This window comes from Solea senegalensis, linkage group LG1 (assembly GCF_019176455.1).
Source record: "Solea senegalensis isolate Sse05_10M linkage group LG1, IFAPA_SoseM_1, whole genome shotgun sequence".
Classification (NCBI taxonomy): Eukaryota; Metazoa; Chordata; class Actinopteri; order Pleuronectiformes; family Soleidae; genus Solea; species Solea senegalensis.
This window is the reverse complement of record NC_058021.1, coordinates 4,264,213-4,283,870: the sequence shown is the minus strand read 5'-3', so window position 1 is coordinate 4,283,870 and position 19,658 is coordinate 4,264,213. Positions and strand designations below refer to the sequence as shown.

General features: G+C 38.3%; 1 protein-coding gene across 1 annotated transcript in view; it reads left to right on the top strand.

Annotated features, from left to right (window-relative positions):
- Positions 1-1,781: 1,781 nt before the first annotated feature.
- The window catches only part of tesk2 (testis associated actin remodelling kinase 2), a 28,751-nt gene continuing 10,874 nt past the window's right edge, over positions 1,782-19,658 (top strand). The window contains exons 1-7 of the mRNA XM_044035174.1: positions 1,782-2,178; positions 4,750-5,173; positions 5,727-5,846; positions 11,010-11,131; positions 13,478-13,526; positions 18,083-18,229; positions 19,123-19,205. Coding sequence (XP_043891109.1) covers positions 5,051-5,173; positions 5,727-5,846; positions 11,010-11,131; positions 13,478-13,526; positions 18,083-18,229; positions 19,123-19,205 — 644 coding nt within the window. The 5' untranslated portion in view covers positions 1,782-2,178; positions 4,750-5,050. The remainder of the gene's footprint in view (positions 2,179-4,749; positions 5,174-5,726; positions 5,847-11,009; positions 11,132-13,477; positions 13,527-18,082; positions 18,230-19,122; positions 19,206-19,658) is intronic.

Sequence of the window (19,658 nt, the reverse complement as noted above, 5' to 3'; positions counted from 1 at the left end):
AACCGGAAACGGGGCGTGACCACACGATGACGGCGGACATACGGTGCGAGCAATAGGACAAAATTAGTCAGTGCGAGATTTCTGACGCCTGACCAAAAAAAGCTCTTTCGCTTTTCTTACACTTAATTACGGATAAAATGTCAATATCGAGCTTAAAACTCATTGGCTGCCAGCCATTTTCAACGCAGTGGCCGAATTGACGTCGATACTGGAGAAAGGATTTAAGATTCACTCATTATCACACAGCTGTCTGCTGCCTATCGCAAATCTGGCCATGAAAAGTAGAGGGGTAGTGTGGAATGGGTTAAGTTTGAACAAGATTACATGTAAAAAAAAAAAGTGTCTGCATGCAATCAGAACGAGTATGGAAAACAATAGTATAATCATCTGAAAAATGGACAAATACTGACAGTACAGCTCAACTTAATGTATCTCTTGACAATATATCTGCATATTTTGTGCAGATGTTTAATTGTAACAGTAGTTAATCAGTGTTTTATTAATTTTAACTATTGTATATAATGTGAAACTGGTGAAAGGACAATAAACCATAAAAACTGACTGAGAAAATATGTATACATGCATACGTATATAGAATATATTATTCAATTGTTACATCTATATCTTTCATGAACCAAATTGGACTGTGGGCACTAAACATCTGCATAACGGTCCCTACTTCCCAGATGGCACCTCTCGCAAATTGGAAAGGGTATATAGTAGCCCCATGGTTCTCAAACTGTAGTACATGTACCATCAGTGGCACACAAGCTGTCTTTGGTGGTAGTTTGTCTTTTTGAGGACAAGGTTGATACACAGGGACAGTCAAAGACAGAGAGATTGACTCTGGTCATTTAATGAGAGCTGTGATGAAGCAATAAAGTCTCAACTCTTACCCAGCCAGTATTCTCATGATGGTTCTCCAAATCCAGTTCTGTACTGGTCCCATCCACGTTTAAAATCCACAGTGCCGTCTTTTCTTCTCTGCATCACCTGCAATAGATTTCTGTGTGGAGGTGGAAGTTCTCCAATCTAATCCATCACCAGCAGGAGCATAATCAATCATTATTTTTTGGTGATAGGTGATGACACTGATATAAGGTGAGATCGTCACAGTTCCTTCTGACCTACCTACCTACTTATATATCCATCTATCTACCTACCTGTCTGTCTGTCTACCAACCAACCACATTTGGAGAAACTCCTTCATGGATTTGTTGACATATCCACCACATTCACAAGATTGGAGCAGCAAAGATCAGTCTCCACACACTTTCCCTCTACATTGACATTACAAAATGTCAATCAATGTCAGCAAACGATGTTTTTTTTTGTTTCGTTTTTTCTTAGGATGGGTGTATATCTTGCTGTTGCATGAGTGCTGCCTACTTTTGTCCACTAGATGATGCTGTACTTCTATGTGCGCACATACTCCGCTGGTCAGCAGATTGTCGCTGATAAGTTACTTTAATTTTCAAAGAATGAGCATCTGATTTAAAATATTTACAGTATTCGATTCTATTGGGTACCTTAAAGAAATCACATGACTATATTTCACATATGGACCAATAATTACCCTAAATGTGTCATTGTGGTGGTGTCACAATGCCATTTAAATAATGTTTCCAACAATGTATGTAAATGTGTATAATAAATATGAGCAGGGCTCCAAAGCAACAGAATGAGTTTGTGAAAAATATTTAATCAAAAGCCACAAACTAGAGACGTACGCTTATTGGCTCTCTAACCCGTCAATCAAACGTGGGCGGGGTCGGTGGAAGAGGGCTGTGGGAGCGAAAAGACGACAGAGCTGTCAAACACCAACAACCGTCAGAAATAGTATCCCGGCCAGTACGAAACACATAGGGGAGCTTTTCTATGCGAACATGGACAACTTTTCTGTCAGAATTTAACTGTATGGGAACGCGCACTTTTCCATCGTCGCGACTGAAAACTTCTTGTGTGTGTTAGTAGTAGTAGTCTCATGCTAATGTCTGTCACCGTTAGCTCTTGGCTTGGGTCGAGTTTGTTGACAAACTAGCCTCTCGGCTAGTCGCGGAGCTAGCTGCTGCAAACTTTGTCGCTCTGTCGTTACCCTCTCTGGTTTGCGATAAATACTTTCTGACACAAGTATGGGAACCAACTGTTTTTGCACACGTCGCTTTGAAACGAAAGCAGGTAGGTGCAAAACTTTAACTAATAAGTCTTATCACCAAGTGTTTTTGTGATTGTTTTTAATACCCAGTATTGTGTGTAATATGTTACCATAAAGATACCAATTCATCATACTCTTTCTTGTTCATATGACTTGCACAGAGCTCTTTTGGCAGCATTGTCCGTAGTGTTCATGCTTAGTTTTTTCCAACGGTGTCCGCACTATGGACTTGTTCATTACTTAAACCCTTGAAGAATGACAGGTATGCAAAGGCTCACATATCATGGCAGTTTATCAGGTTTAGACGCTCAGATAAGAGGCTATTCATTTTTATTGAACGTGACCTTGCTCAAATACTTGACAGAGATTTGTCTTTTTTTCTAGCTCATAGGAGAAACATGATTATTTAATATATTTGTAACAGTTAGCAGAAACAACGATTAGATATAGTCATACATTTTTACAGGATGTTAAGAGAATATGTGAATAGTTATGGGTTGTTCATTCTTTTCTTCATTCAAACACACAACCAAGTGATTGCCCCTCAAACACATTTACACCCCATTTAATACTGTTGCACTTCAAAAGGCACTCCAAGATTTGCTCAACCTATCATTACAACATCACTTAAGTTTTTGATTTATTGTTGACATTTTCTATTAGTCTGTAATCCACTGGGACACAGCTGGAGAGTGTTCAGGCCCCCGATCTGCTGGTAAAACATTTGGCCTGAAGCTGCTCTGGAGATGTCCCATCTGTTTTGGAGTAGCAACAGGCCACATTTTAAAGACCAAAAAAAAGACCGCCTTTTAAAATTTCACCCTTTTCCATGTGTAGTCTCTTTAGTGTGGTGTGTTAAATACATGCCTTTTGGACATGTAGGCAACGCAGTGTAGTTACAAAATAAATATAGAAACGAACGCTGGTGGCTTGCCCTCATATTTTTTCTTCTAATCATTTGTCTCAGAAAATTGCCACAACATATAAATATAACTGTAGGACTATGTGATATAATTTTATTTTCAATGGTTTAAATAAATTTTATAGTGTGGCCAACGTTTTTATCCTTTATCCTTGTAATTGGGCTGTTTGTTGTCAGTGAATCATGGTGAATCGTGTCTATTTTTCTTTTTTACAGCAGAAGTGGGTGTAAAAATTCTTTTTGGTGGTTAGTACACTGGTTTAGACTGGAAGTATCATTCCAAATGAACACTGGTTAACGTTTGACTCACCCACAGCATCTTTCTAGAATAATGAAGTTCCTTTAGATTTGCATGACTGAAATTTTAGTGTAGGAAGTTTATGTTTAGTTGGCATCAGCTGCTCTGAACACTGATGTGGGTGCATGGGAACAGATGCTTGTATATTTGAATCAATGGTGAATTTTACTCACTGGCCTATTATTGACTCCGCACATGCCAAACAAATAAGTTGATGAAATGTGATGTGTCTCAGTTCTTTCTCAGTCTTGCAATGTTTTGGGACAGGAACGTTAACTTTGTAGTACCAGCATTTCAGCAAGGCAGAAAATGAAGTGGCTTCAGAGAGAAAGAAGAAATAGGAGGAAGAAAAGCCTTTTAAGGATGTTGCTGGGACAGAGAAAGATCTCAGTAACTTGCAAAGGGTCTACTGTCTATGATGTAATACTAACAGAACAAATCAGAATCTGGCTGTGTCAACTCAGCTCTGTTTTTAGGATCCAAACTTATTTAGAACTCTTCTGGGCCAAAAATGGACTTTTGTTTCTCTTTAATTTTAATTAAAATGTACCTGTTTTATATCAACCTCAATTCATGGATTAGCCACAATTTCCCATGTCCTGTGTACACACTCTAAAAATGTCTGCTCACTTACAATAAATATGACTGAATTACATTACTCTCAGTGAAAACGATGGCACGTTTTGTTGCATTAAAAGCAGTACTGTGACGAATGAGTCAAAAATAAATTATGGTTGCGCTTGTCTTTACTACCAGCTTTGTCAAAGGTCATCTCTCTTCACTCATTCTACAGCATCCATTACTTTATTACCTTCCATGCTTAGTCTTAGAGGCTAATTACTTAATTAAATGCACAGGCTTAATCAATTCAAAATTGATGGGGGATTTTCTGCTGAGGGTCAAGGAATGTGTTTTTCAATCTATTTTTATCTACTTTATTGCCTTCCATCAGTATTTGCAAGATATATCTATAACCAGACCCTCAGCATTCCCTCTAGCCTCAAGCACTCCTAAACGTTAGATATGAAAGCCACATTGTTTACAAGTATAAAGACCTTTAACCACAGACTTCCTTTCCTGTTCCCCTTTGTACCCTGCTGATTTTGTTTTGGATGGCAGAAAGGTCCGGGACCTGAGCTATTCTTTGGCTAATCTCCAATATTTGGACAATCGGCCCCTATTACAGCCATTATATTTGGGTCTGTTGAGCAATAATGATTTGTCTCATCCATCCTAATGCAAGAGCTGGTCTGTCACAGCTGCTTTAAAATACCTAAACCTTTCTCCTACAGCATAGGTGTGTGGCATGAATATTAATTGACTTTTCACATCTTAATCTCAAACTAATGAAACATTTTTCATCCATTTTCCTAGGTCTCCAAGGATTTACCACACATTTGTCAAATATGTGAAGTCCCCCTCATCCTGGTGGACTCTACTTACAATCAGTGAGGAACTGGTCCAGTGGGAAACGGGTTAGTTACCGGGAGTGCTCTAAAGAAAAGCCAGAGTCTATGCGTGTGACATATTCCCACTCAGGACACAAACTAAGTAAATTCTGTGCTGTCGTGGAACGATTGGCACCATTAAAACTGTCTAGTCCTCTTGTCATGTGGGTGCATTACAGACAAAAGCTCATATCACCCTCACTGGTATCACCATCTTTCACATCACCATGGATCGGAATAAAAGAAATTCCATCGCTGGGTTCCCTACACGACCTGAACGCCTCAATGAGGACAGAGATACTGTCGGAGGGGTAGGGGTGTGCGAGGTGGGCATGGGCCCGACATCACAGGTCAGTCTTTGTTTTTTAATTTTTAACAGTTAATTTAAATTAAAATTGTGTTTAAATTTAGAGAGATTGTTAGATTATTAGAGATTGGATTATGGGTTTGTGGCTGTGTTGTCCAAGTTTCTCCATCAACCATTTTACCGTTTCCCCATCTGTCTGTGCTGTGCAAATTACAAAATGAAAGGGCAGCAGCACTAATGAACAGTAATGGCTGAACAAATGCTAATGGTTGGATTTGAAGGGTTGAGTGGTTTGCTGGGTTGCCTAACACACAAAAAGTTAATCTGTCTCTTATTTAATTTGTTGTCCTCACGTTGTCATCTGTGCTGTTAAGTATGTGCTTATTTCTGTCTGTCAAGACCGAAAGAATGTACGCTGGTACAAATCAGTCTTCATATCTATTGTTTAGTCCTTTAGACTTTGTCCCACTTACATGCAACACTATCTGTCTGACTCGATCTTATTTTGCTGCACAAACGAGCAAATTATAGCAGTGGTCCTTGAGCATACACTGTGATTTGGTGTGTTTTTACTAGTCTGTGCATATCTTTGTCAGGTGGGCAGGGTGTGGCCATCATCCTACAGAGCCCTTATTAGTGCCTTCTCCCGTCTGACACGCCTTGATGACTTCACCTGTGAGTGGATTGGCTCTGGATTCTTCTCTGATGTCTTTAAGGTGGGTGGAGATCTGTTATTACTTTCCTTTTTATGGACCCTTAAGATATTTTTTTCCTCTTGACTTTGGCTTCAGTCTGTTGTTTGCCTTCTTATCTTGTTTGACTTCTTCTGCCTCTTAATGTGTCTAGACTTGTACTCATTTGACCTGAGGATTTATATCTTTTTCCCTTGTACGTGACAAGAAATTGTGCTTTTGTTGAATGCCTTTTATGCCTGGTTCAGGATAAGCATAAACTTGTTAAGCATGCCTCTCATACACGTGTAGTGAATAAGCTAACCCCCAAAGTAATTTTAGATTTGATTTGACTTATTAAGTTGATTCACTCAAGACGTTTTCCTGGACATTTTAGGTCAAGTTAGTTTCAGCTGGTTCAAAGACATGAATTAAGTATGGGGTTGTTCACCCTGTTACTCAGTCCCCTCCCCCTACATGCATGTGAATGGGACTCACACCAGCGCATTTGGCACCATTAGAGTAGTTTTGCCAGATTAATCCCTCTTCGTCAACATCGATCAGCAAAGAAATAACATTTTCTCATTAGGAATATTATCAAGGGCATCATGACAGCATGGAATCTGTACATGGCCTGTTGTAACCGAGTTGTTGTGTGGGCTACTCCTTTCAGTTAAGCTCCTCTTTTGCTAAATAAATGACACTGACTAATACTGACTAATATTTTTAAGTGGTTTTGGTGTAACTTGTTGTGATAGGAAGACGCTTTCAATAATTAGCACCACAGTTAAATGCAGGGCTGACCTGTTGTTAAAGGGTGAAAGATCCAGTGTTTAACATTAAGGAGGGTTTTTTCGGCAGAAATTCTCATTTCTATAAATTCAGTATACTTGCTTACACATTTACAAACATTTGTTTGGTCTTCATAGACTTAGAAGAAGACTTTTCTTGTAGTTTAGGCAAAGGTCTTGCTTTACCGAGGGGCTGCGGTTTGCATAAATATGTTTAGACAGCACTTAAACACAGAAGAACAACATCATGTGAAGGCCACTGAAGATTTGTGACGCATTGGGGAAAGGAAGGGTTTGTTACAATCTACGTTCTCACCATCATTAATGGTACACACTGGACCTTTAAAAAACAGAATGAAATTGTGGATTAAGGTGTTATTTTGTGCATGTGGTATTTTGATAAATAATGGCTTAGAGTATTTTGAAGACATCAACCTGGGCTAAATCCTGTTATATTTTGTATGTCTTTATATTTTTCACGTCACTGTGTATTTTGGAATTTGAATATAACCTTCACTCATTGGATTCATGAACTGGAGTGACTTTCCTTCTCTATAGTGCCTCTCTTTCAGGCTGTAACTTTTGGGCTTATTGATGTAATGTTGATGCATTGGGTCTGACAGCTACTGTTGGGTGTTTTGCATTTGGTTTGGAAGATCTGAAAGGTCTGTGTTGGAAGCCAATGAAGGCATTTTTAAATTCACATTTACTCTCTGGAAAGCACCCCACTGTGGAGATTCGTCATCCACTGCAGAAGAGTGAACTACAGACCATAAAAAGTACATAAAAAGCAACCTGCGGTTTCAGTTATTGATATCCACATTTACTACATTAGACAAAATGCTTAAAAAAAGTGTTGCTCTATGTCTTGTCTGAAGGCTAAAATATAAGCAAATTATTCTCAGTGTTTATTCAAAGTGGAATCTAATAGACATATAAACATTTCCAGCTTCCTACATGAACGCTGTCACTTAACCACGATTCATCTCGCTCTCTTGTAGCGTAGAGGAGATGGTGGCATAGTGATGAAGAGCACAGTGAGGTTCAAAGGCATGGAAGAGGTGAAGGAGGAGAGAAAAAAGCCTCTGATGGTTGAAAGGTATAAATATGGGGGTTAAGTGGAGGCTTTTGCAGGTTATTGAGTATAAGGGATGGTGGCAGACAGGGGCTGTAGTAGAGTTCTGAGGAGGAGTAGAGGGAGATGGGGGTTTAAAGGTCAAGGAAAAAATGGGGGTTATGATTTCTAGAAAAGTGCAGAGGTGAAATGACATGTTCCATAGGAGGGTCTGCAGGGGTGGAGAGGGAACAAGTGAGTAAGATGCAAGAGAGAGATATTACTGCTACTGTGGAGTGTGATTTGGGGATGATGGTTTGCTGGAGGACACAGTGTTAGGGGGAGAAAGAGGGGGATCAGGAATAAACCTAATGGGGGATGTGAAGACATGGGGGGTTGGAGGAGGATAGACGGATGTGGGGGAGGAGGCCTTCAGGGGAGTGGCCATCTGTTGTTTCTGCTGTCCTGTGGTGGAGACTGTCGGCTCTCGCAGCCAGGCCCCTTCCTTTGAACTTGAACAGAGAGATTTTTGTCTCTGTATGTATGAGATGCAGAGACACTGGTGTCCCCCTAAATGAAAAAACACACTCCACCGTCCTTTATAATTATTATACAATGTATACTGTAGTTATTGTTGATACATGAATATACCACTTCTGCCCTATGGCATCATATTTTACTGATTTTCATCAATACCTCCTATATACCCCATACTGACTAGTCCCAGCTGTCAATTCTCTTTGCTGCTGTAAGTAATATTACCCTCCACTGTGTCACCACTGTGCCGTGGCTGTCATGATGGGAGATGGTCATGTGAACAATGGCTCTCCATTGTTAGCGGATGATGAAAAGCTTCCCTCTGTTATAGTTGATATGATTGACAGGCTACCATATTCCCATAGAAGGATGATTCTTGTCTGAATTGATCTCAGAGAGATTGAAAATGTATAACATTAGAATCATCTGTCATCATATTTTTTTCTCAAATGACGCATAGACATGTTCTTGTATTCCATAACTAAGCATATCACTATTGCACATTTACAGCATTGAAACCATGTTATGTATGTATGTGATATAGTGATCATATTGTATAAATGAGACCGTATGTCTCCTACTGATGTGACAGTCAGCATTCTGAAGGATTCCTTGTCTGAAGCTGTCGATCATGTTTGAATAGACTCTCCTTGCTAAAGGTTAATTACCTTCACTCAGGTCCAAATACGTGTAAGCATTTAAAGGTTTTGGAAATCTTTCTAAATACACTTTAGTTTGCTCTTTTTATGGACTGGAAAAAAACTGCGTCATGATCTATATGTGTTACTTCTGTCAGGAAGTGACTAAACAAGTGTAGGATGGTAGATTATTCTGCAGCAGCTTGTGCTACTTACTGTGGTTTGCGTGTTTATATTTCCTATTTGCATGAGTATCTTCAGAGGAAGTCAAATAGCTGATAGTTTTGTATTGAGTTGTGGCCTCTCTGAAACATGAAGTGAGAAGGTCACCTTTTTATTAAGAGGTGATGGGGCATTAAGAAAAAAAATCCACGTAGGGCTCTTGGTTTTTGTAACTCATTTAAAAGAATAAATAAAAATAAAGCCCCAATACAGAGATTGAGAACGAACAGCTCCTATGAAAATCATAAAATCTTTGAATTTCAGTTCACCCCTAAACACATATTACAACTTGTTCCTACTTAAATGTGTATTATCTAGTATATTTCAGGGTTATGTAGGGCATACATAATACAGGGTATTTTTTCAGTATATTTGCCACCCTTTTCCTACACAGCACCTAAGTTCTACTTTGATTAAACTTCTCCTTTTGCTGCAAGGGACTATGTCAGTTGGAGTTTTGCAAGTCACACATAATTGACGCAATGTGCTCCCTGGCCAACTGGAAATTTGCTCCAAGTCAGCGATGAATCCAGTCACCACAGCCAATCAGAGACAGGGAAGAGGATAGTGGCTGAAACCCCAAAGATGTGCTCATCCCAAATTTGACACAAATGTTTCTGTGTGATGTTACTACATACAAAGTCAATGGGAAGATGCCAGTAGATGAGAATTTCATGTCAAGCCTTGGCTGGCGGTGCAAATTGAAAGAATCCCTGTTAATCCAATCCAGTCCAATCCAATCAACTTTATTTGTAAAGCACTTTAAAGCAACAGTGAACCAGTGCTTACACAAGGTGATAAGATACATCTAAAACGACTAAAATAAATTAAAAGATATAAAGACATTAATACAAATTATTAAAAACAAATCAAATCAAATAAATAAACAAATAAAAAATAAAATTAAATGGAAATAACATCAACAATTTAAAAAGTATCAAAGGCCACTGAAAACAGGTGAGTTTTAAGAAGAGATTTAAAAACAGGCAGGGAAGACACAATCCCCTCTGAGCTGTTAATCACAAATTGTGTGTGTTTTTCGAAAGCCAGTTGGTGTTGGATGTAGATTCAGCTGCATGTCACTATCACTATATTTTCCATAGTTAGCATTAGCCACTAGGTGAGTACTCACGGTTTGTGGTTCATTCATGTATAGCGAATAATTGAACACAAATGGCGCATATAACTTGAAAAATTGCTTTCCATTATGTGTGAGCACACCGCTGGTTTATCAGAGAAGAAGATAAAGAGCCATGACACACTGTAGGTCACACACAGCACTATGTCCAGTGGCTGGTCTGTAGACATAAAATGGGGCTAAAATAGGCCTGGTATCACAAGTCAGTGGCGCCTCCTGGTGCAGGATCATGTAGCATGTGGTCTCTGTCGCTGGTCACTAATGTAGTGTGAGCTCAAAGCAACTGCAAAAGCTCCTGATCACATAACAGCATGTGCTATGTGGAGGGGAATGGACAGTGGTCCACTGACGTTTGAAAGTGACTGTGAAAGGGACAGACAAATGGATAATCAATGGACAGACGAAGGGATACCGATCAATAGATGGACTAATGGGTGGATGGGTGATGATGGATGGGGATTCTGCTGCCATCAGTGTCAGACCGACATCTCAGTGCACAATAACACAACATTGATTGTGCAGTTATGGACTGACACATTAAATATCATGGATGGTCGGCTATGACTGACCTAATTTTTCCACTTCTTTTTATATTCTGTCTTTCTATTCTTCTTCTTTGTGCTTGAGTCACACACTTATTAGCTGTGTTTTTAATTTAATTTAATTTTTAATGATGTATCTGTTGTTACGCAAGCTGAAAAATCTTTGCATCCAGTTAAATATAGTTTTTTTTAAGTACACTTCAGACATTGCAATTAACCATTGTTCAGTTGCATTGGAATGTATTTGCAGCATGTTGAAATGTGCCATCATTTGTGTGCTTTACAGGTACATCATCGCGTGTCCGACCAAGTTATGGCTCTGAAAATGAACAAGCTCAGTAGCAACAGAGCCAACATGCTGAGAGAGGTTCAACTCATGAACCGGCTTTCACATCCAAATGTACTCAGGTTGGTAACGGAATTATTGCTTTGTTCAAAGGGGTTAAATATGAAAACTGAAGTCTGACGTAGATAATATGTGTTAACCTGTTAGGAAAACCACCACACACTAGCTTGACGTAGGTGTTCTTAACTATTGCATTATCAGATATAACATGAGCTATTTTGTATAACCTGATTAGCCCTGTTTCTCTATATACTTTTTAATAGTCTGCAAGGCCAGTTATGTGTTTGTGTATTCACTGGCATATGATTTAATAATGAAATGCTAAGAATAATTCAGAATAAGATCACTATCTTAAACTCACAATGGGCTTATTTTAAGGTTTAAGGTCACTCTGGAACTTCTCGTAATAAAGAGTATTTTGCATTTGTAACATTGCATATTAGTTATTTCCTGGGACACATAGTTCTTTGGTGATATGTTAGATTTATTCTCTCACAATAATCTCACTGCTTTAACCTCTTCTCTCACTTGAGTCTCCTTTCACTTTACAAGTCTGTGGTTGTGACCTGTTTCCTCTTGGGTTGGTGAGAAACTGTGTCAAACACACAGCCTATTAACAATGGATTTTCTAGACTGCCAGCTCCCGTTAAGGCTGGAGTAGATGCCTAGTGGCCAGAAAGCAAGGAGAACTCTTTCTGACTCAGGGGAACAGTTGAAGGCTTTGAACACTGACATCATTATTTTTATTTTTCGGGCTGTCAAACAAATAAAAATAATGTAATTACATGAATACTGAAGCTTGTATTAAATATTTTATTTATTTAAATTCAGATACTATTGTTTAATAGCATCTTTAAGTTTAATCATAGATTCTTTCCCTGGCAACAGATGGAACTTGTCTGCACTTACACTCCTATATTCATTTGCAGGCCATTGGTTTAGTTTTGCAATCAGTGCCTGTGTGCCTTTCTAGTTTTTTTTCTAGTGTTTTTATCACTACTTCATGAGCTGTTAATTAGAGGTGAGACTTAATGCTGCATAAAGATCATATCTTATCACGATACCCAACGCAGTGATTCTGATATTTGTTCAACCGATGTTCGTGCAGTAGAGGAATTTTGTATTTATTTAATATATTGCAGACATGCATAAGGAGTGCGCACAGGCTTCAGTTTCTAGAGCAGTGTTTCATCCAGTTAATGCAAATAACATATCTGGTCTCTCTCTAAATGTTTGTCTTACACTGTCGATGTATGTTCAAACAGTACCATCACCTTGTTACACTTTAATTTGTCTCATTAGCCACATGAAAACCTGCCTTGTTCTCTCGTGGCTTTATAGGATACATTTCTCTGCCACATTCTATGGCATCATTCATCTTGTTTTATTTTATTTTAATGTTGTATTCCATTTGAATTGATTTCATTGCTACTTATTCCAGGTGTTTAACACTTTGTTGATTTTTCCTCTCTGTAAAAAAAACAAAAAAATGAGAGGGAGTGTTTTCTTTTGAACATACACATACATGCAGAAATACCTAACACACACACACACACGCACACATACATGCACAGTTTGTTTTACAATGCCATCTTTGTTGAGCACGCCTCAAGGGTTGTGTGTCTGTCTGTGTGTTAACAAGCAGGCACTGAGGGGGTCATTGTTAGCTAAAATCCAACAAGGACCCATAAAGTTGACCTTTTCATTGCCTCTAGAATTATGAGGGTGTCAGTGCTGCTTGTGTATGAAGTTGGTTTATATGTCTCTCTGTGCACATGCACACATACATCGTTTTCCTTCTGGTTGAAGGAGAGAACATGAGTCAAAGCTCAATCAAAGTGTAAATAAAAATTGACTAGGGAAAACAAAGTATTTTTTTTTCCCATTTCAAAAAAGTTGATAGTGTAAAGATAGCTTTAAAAATGAAATAAATGCATGGTAGAGAATCGTGCACACAGAAGTGATTGCAGTGAATGAAATGCTGTGTTTTTGGAAAGACTGTAGAAATTCATAGACAAGGTGGAAGGAGAAAAGGGGGGTGAAGCAACTGGGCTGCCATTATCCTCCTGTTTACTGACAGTCCCACAGTAATCACTTGTCTGGTCTTGCTCATAGGAATTTTTTTATGTTTTTCCTCTTGAACTTTCCTTCATCCCCTCCCTGTTCTTCATAAACGAGTTTAGTCAAGATGTTTCTACACCGTTTAAATTTAAATGGCTCTATAGAACAGGCGATTGAGCCAAAGAAAATACTGTACATACTGTGTGTAAAGAGGTTTCTCTTGATTCCAAAGACCTGTCTGTGTGTCCGCCTCCATATGCTGATGTAATCCTTTTTTATGGAAATCAACAAATGTCCTATCGTATTTAACAACTCCTTCATTTTGCATATCTTTTGTGCTCCTGTAGGTTCAAGGGAGTGTGTGTCCACGAGGGCCAGCTTCATGCTCTGACGGAGGTACATCACAGACACAGACACACACCATTTCACATTAAAGCTTCTCACAATGACATGTGAGAACGTAGTGTTTCTGCTGATGATGAAAGGTGGTTCCTGCTATTTTTGGGTGAACATCACATCATGTTTAAACACAACAGGGTTGCTCGCCACTCTGTAATTGTGGCAAACCAAAACTGAGTGATGTTGTGTTTACACAATAACACTTAGGCTGTGTATGTCTGTGTGAGGGAGACAGAGGAATGGGGAATTTGATATAAGCGGTTAATAAAATTCCCCGGAGGTGCTTAATGTCACAGCAATACACCATTAGGGTTTCAGTGAGCAATACTTTCTACTTGCACATAGTCTATATTTATCCTACGTATGTGTAACTGTGTATTTGTTTTTGTGTCATTGTGTGTTAGGGAGGCATGGAGAAGTCACTGGTTTGTGATAGCCATTAATAACTCATGGAAATGCTTTACAAACATTTGCTAAAATGCCACTTGCACACTATTCAAATAAGGTCAGGCTTCAGTCACAGAGAAATGAGAGGAACATTAGGTTGAATTTAATGTTATTTAGAATTAACTCATCACTGATAACAGTAAAAACACCTGTATGATTTATTATTGTAGCTGTTCAGTTGAGTTAGGTATTGTTTGAATTTCATCATTTTTGATTTTGCCCAGTTTGCCTGTATTTATGTTCACTAACATAAATATATTGTTATCTTTAGCACAAACTAAACATCTACATTCCATTTTCTGAACATTATTATGATTGTGTGTCATATTTGTTAGTAACCCAAAAAAGTAAGTGTACAGTATAATTCATGTTTCTTCGATCAGCACATAACTTCACTTGAATGCTGCTTGGATTTGCCCAATTAAACCTGTACCAGGACTGATCTAATCAGCATAAAATGGTTCAGTCCAATATTGAGGAGTAAAAATGCTATCCTTACAGTTTTGTATAAAAGATCGATGAACGTACGACATGTATAGATGGATAAAAAACATGTTTTTTTGCATCTTCTTGCCTCGTATGACAGTTGAACGTTTTTCTACTTTTTAACTGCTGGGGAAACAAAATATGTGAATAATTAACTGTATACTAATAATTAGTATAATACTAAAATGCTAGATATTTTCCAGTACATAATCTACCTATCCCTTCTAGCATGGCTGTCAAAGGTATCAAGGGTCCACTGTACCCTTTATATAATAAAATGGAGGTTTAAATAACAAAGGTCCACAAAGCCATGTTCCTTTCCTTGCAAGAATATTTACTCAAAGGCGTAAAGCCAACGGTTAACTACTTTAACTGTTACAAATTACACTGTCTTTACACTTTATTCAGAAATGACATAAAAGTAAGCTGATACCCTCTGCCACAGAGAGTCATTTCTATATCCTGATGTCTCTCAATGCATTCACACATATACTACACAAAAACATGCATTCATGACATACAGTATACTTGTGCATGCATGCACTACAAAGGTTCAACCAGCATCTTAAAATGCATGTCTGTAAACACACTTTCATTGGAAAACACATAACACACAATTCATCCTTCTTAGAAGAAAGAGCACTCTGTTAAACACAGTTAAGATCCTTCACGGCGCACACATGTGTACATGATTACACTGCACAGTCAATGTGCTTATTGTAGCTCTGCCAACAAAGACAAACACCAAGTCTGCAGTTTCAGAAGAGAAGACAGCTCAAGAAATGCACACACACACACACACAAGCGCATATTGTGCGACACACACACATAAATATACATAGGTGCACACTGCGGTTGGTCTTGTTTTCATGCTGCGGGGTAAACAGATCCTGTTGTGTCGTGTCAGGACCTAAAGTGAATGCTCTGACCCTGGTACCAGGCTCTTGCTGTTTTGTTACCTGACCCCCACCATGAGGCCGTGTTCAGAGGAAACGGAGAATGAAGTTATTGCTTGCCCGCGAGCTACCTTAAAGAAATTCACTCTCTCCTTTGCACACACACACATGCAGACACACGCACAAGTCCAAATACTACACAAAAACAAGAATTATGACCTATCCTGCCACTAAATCTGAACACAATTTCCAGAAACATTATAAAATGTATTATATTTTAATGCAAAGTACAGAACGGTTGGATTTTTTGTAATATGTTATAATATTTTACAAGACGTATTTACTAGATTCATACTATTACGATAAGTTTAAATATTGGAGCTGATTGGTTTAGATAATTACTGATTATTATTTATTATCAGCCTAATATTATTTTATTCACACTTTAAATGTACTATACTATAAACAGAAATATTACATAGACATACAGTCATATAGTCCACACCATTGCTGGTAAGTATTTCTTGTGAGCATTGTTCTTTAAAGATTAAGGAAGATTTAACAAAAATAACAAACAAAAACAGAATAGTACATCTCACATCAGTTTACCCTGTTGCTAAACTAATAACAGTACAATCATAATTGGGATTTATGTTTTTATTTTGTGTTTTAATGTCCTTAACACAGCTGTCTAAAGATGTGTAATGAACTTCCATGGAATCTAAGTTGTATAACGTAGTATTGTTATGTTGATAGCAGTTGTATAGGTCAATGACCACATGACTCATTTGTTTTTTTTGTTAAGTGTTGTTATGAAAATACTGAAGCTTGTGTGTTCTCTATTCTTTGTGTTTCCATATGAAGTTATTTAGAGATGTTCAAGAGTTAGGAAATAGAGATGTTCTTTTTCTGCCAAATATCAATTTAATGCTGCTGCAATCATAATGTGCTAATAGTGAGTCATGACCCATGTTAGGATCTTCCTGATGTTTGAAGCTGCTCTCGGCAGCAAACAAAGATCCTTTTGTTTTGAGTCGTTTTAGGGTTTTAACCTGAAACACAGACAGTCAAGCAGAGCCATGTCCAGATTACAACAACCGTATGTTTTTCATTTCCTCTGCACTCCACATTATACACAATCATGGTGAGGTGCTGCTATGGTTAAAACATGTGCTATGTCAAGTAATCACTGCATTATGTCAGTACCTCCAAGAATAGGATCAGGCAAATTCCACAAGAAATGCCATCTCTAAATAAGAGGCTTTCCCCCCTAAATGTGACTCCTATTCAGTTACTTTTAATTTGACAGCAGTTACATGCTTCCTGTAAAGTCTAAAACCATGTAAGATGCATTTTGAACCAGCACATGCCGTATGTGCTGCATATTCATAGTCGGTGTGTGAGTAAAGGCAGCTCCATCTCGATCTTAAATAACATGATAATGGAAGAAAACAGGTTTGAATTGTCTCCAGTTTAGTTGTATCCATATTTTCCCAAAACCCCACTGAGCAGAGAACAGATGTTGACCCCTGTAGCTACCGAGGAATTTGTTGGACAAATGCTGTAATCCTCAGACATCATGAATATATGAGCGTGTTTGTGTGTGAGTGTGTGCGCGCGCACGATAGAACATTTAAAGGTAACAGACTGTAGACTCTGCCTTTTTAAGGGAATGGATTTTAATATGTACGGCACATGCACAGTTACAAAATAGCTTTTTTAATCAAAAACATTGCTTCGTCTCTTAATTCATGAGTCTTCAAGCTTTTGTAAACTAAAAAAATAATAGCGTTAAACCTTTATTCTGTTATGGATAATTGACTGTGAATGGTTACAGAGCTATTAAGCTATTATTCTAAAATTAATTAATTAATTAATACATATACAGGAAAACAATTAGGAAAATCAAAGATATGTAGATGATATGGATAATGTGGATGATAAAACATTTATCATTAAATACATTATATCAGTGCAAAGTTTTTAATTTATCAAATTAGAATTAAATTAGAACAATAAACACAAAGATAAAAAAATCACAAAATTAAAGGCAAGCTAAAAAGATGACATTTTAATGTCTTTCTTAAAAAGGTAATACAGTCAGTACCTTTTAGATGTTATAACATCTTTCTTTGGAGGATGAAGAGGAAAAAGAGTGACGTCCTCCTCTCATAGTCATCCCCCCCTTTGGCCTAATTCTGTGCCTGTCGGTCAAACGAATAATCAAAGCTAACCCTGACAATCTAGTCCCATCCAATCTAGTCCCATCATGGACAACCACTGTTGTCCATGATGTGTGACATGGGATTGGGATTAGTGTGTCTGTGTGCCTGCATGCATGCAGCAAGGTCAGATAAGTTCTTCTGGATCAAAGCTGACAGGTACAGTGAAGGACCCTGGCCATTGAGCTGATTTGCCCATCTGGCTGCCCACTCTTCAGGGGGCAACACTCGTTGCAGCTCTAACTGAGATTAAACATCTCACATTTAATCTGATGTAACCCCAGTTCACTGATACAGTATACAGTGTTTGACTTGCACATTTAACCATTTTGCTCTCTTAAACTGTCCATGCTTTATGTTTTGAATACGGTTTGAACCGTCAATGTTTGTCAAGCACTAACTTCTTGTGCCACAGGTCCAACATTTTTCCCCTAATACATTAGTGTATTGTGTTCATTAAACATGTTCATTAAATTGTGTGTCAATCTTCCTCTCTGTGCAGTACATCAATGGTGGAAACCTGGAGCAGCTTCTTGACAGCAACATACACCTGAGTTGGCCCACCAGGGTGAAAATGGCCTATGAGATTGCCTGCGGTCTGGCCTATCTGCACTCAAAAGGTGTATTCCACCGAGACCTCACCTCCAAGGTGAGCTACTGATTCAGTAATTTACTATGGTCCCACTCCCAGGATGAATGAAGCAACTTATGTCTGTAAAACTAATAATATTATAGATTTACAGTGTCTTGACACATTTGTCTGTCCTTCACCTGCTAACCTCTCTGCAAAGAACAAAGTGTCACTGCTGTCAGACGTGATCATCTGTACCACGCGGCTTCTAGTTTTCCAACTTGACCCAGAGCCATGTTGGCATGGAGTAAGCAGGGAAAAACAGGGACAGTATGTACTCTACTGTAAACCCATACAAGCTTATAGGTGCTTGTCTGCACAAGGAAACAAAAGTTTTTCTAAGTAAACTAGATGTTCACAGGGTTGAATAATATTGTCATAGCTTTGCGAGGTAAGTTCCTCAAAATAATTTAAAGTACAAGAAATGTTTGCACTGGACTGTATTCTTGTATCATAAGTACAGTATGTCAACAAGACTGATAATGTGTATATACTGTATGTATATTGCATATCACATTCAACTTTGGGCTGCCAAATGTTATGTGTTATGTAACTTTGTACAAACCATGTCAGCAGCGCACGTAGTGTTTTGTGCAGTGATGTATCAGTACTGCTCAAACTTGAACAATGCTAACGGCAGATGTTATGCAGTGTGAAGAGGAAGAGTACAAACCTTGTAGAAATACGCATCAATGTTTGCTGTTGGTTCCTGTATTCTGTGTTTGTACACGGAACAGCGATGTACAGTCAACTAATGTTGAACACTTAAATCCAAGTTTGACTAGGAAGTAGAAGTTTGAATGATATTAAACCACAACATGTTTTTTTAGTACCCAAGTGTTGCAACTTCCTTAACTACTGTATATTATGTTTTACTAAACGTAATGTTTGTTTTTTTTCTGTATTCACAGAACTGCCTCATCAAATGTGACGACAACAGCTACACAGCAGTGGTCGGAGACTTTGGCCTGGCAGAAAAGATCCCCACCACTGTGTAAGGAGTCTTAGATTGATTGCTGCTCTACATAAACATACACAGCCGTAGTTGTAATCCAGAGAGAGGCTTCTTACTGTGTTGAAACTGTGGGGAATTATCTTTTTAGCCTCTTTTGGTTCTCTGTTTTTTATGGTTAAATCACAGCTGCCCTCGTGGGCAGCCATTTTCTACAAAACCCTGCACTACCTGCCAATCACAGAACAACACACATACTGTTAGTAAGTGGCTGATGAACAGAGTCATGCACGTCACAGATATTAAAGCCCCAGATACTTTTCTCATGAAGTCAGAGCAGAGAGGAGAGTGAACAACACATGAGTAAAAGCTGATGATGTTCTTTGTCTGCTTGTTTTATAACCACAGAATGATGTGTTATTTATTTTTGCAATAATAAGTTAATTATGCAGTGATGTGGTGGGAGTTGTGTAGTTACTTCACCCCCCGGAGTGG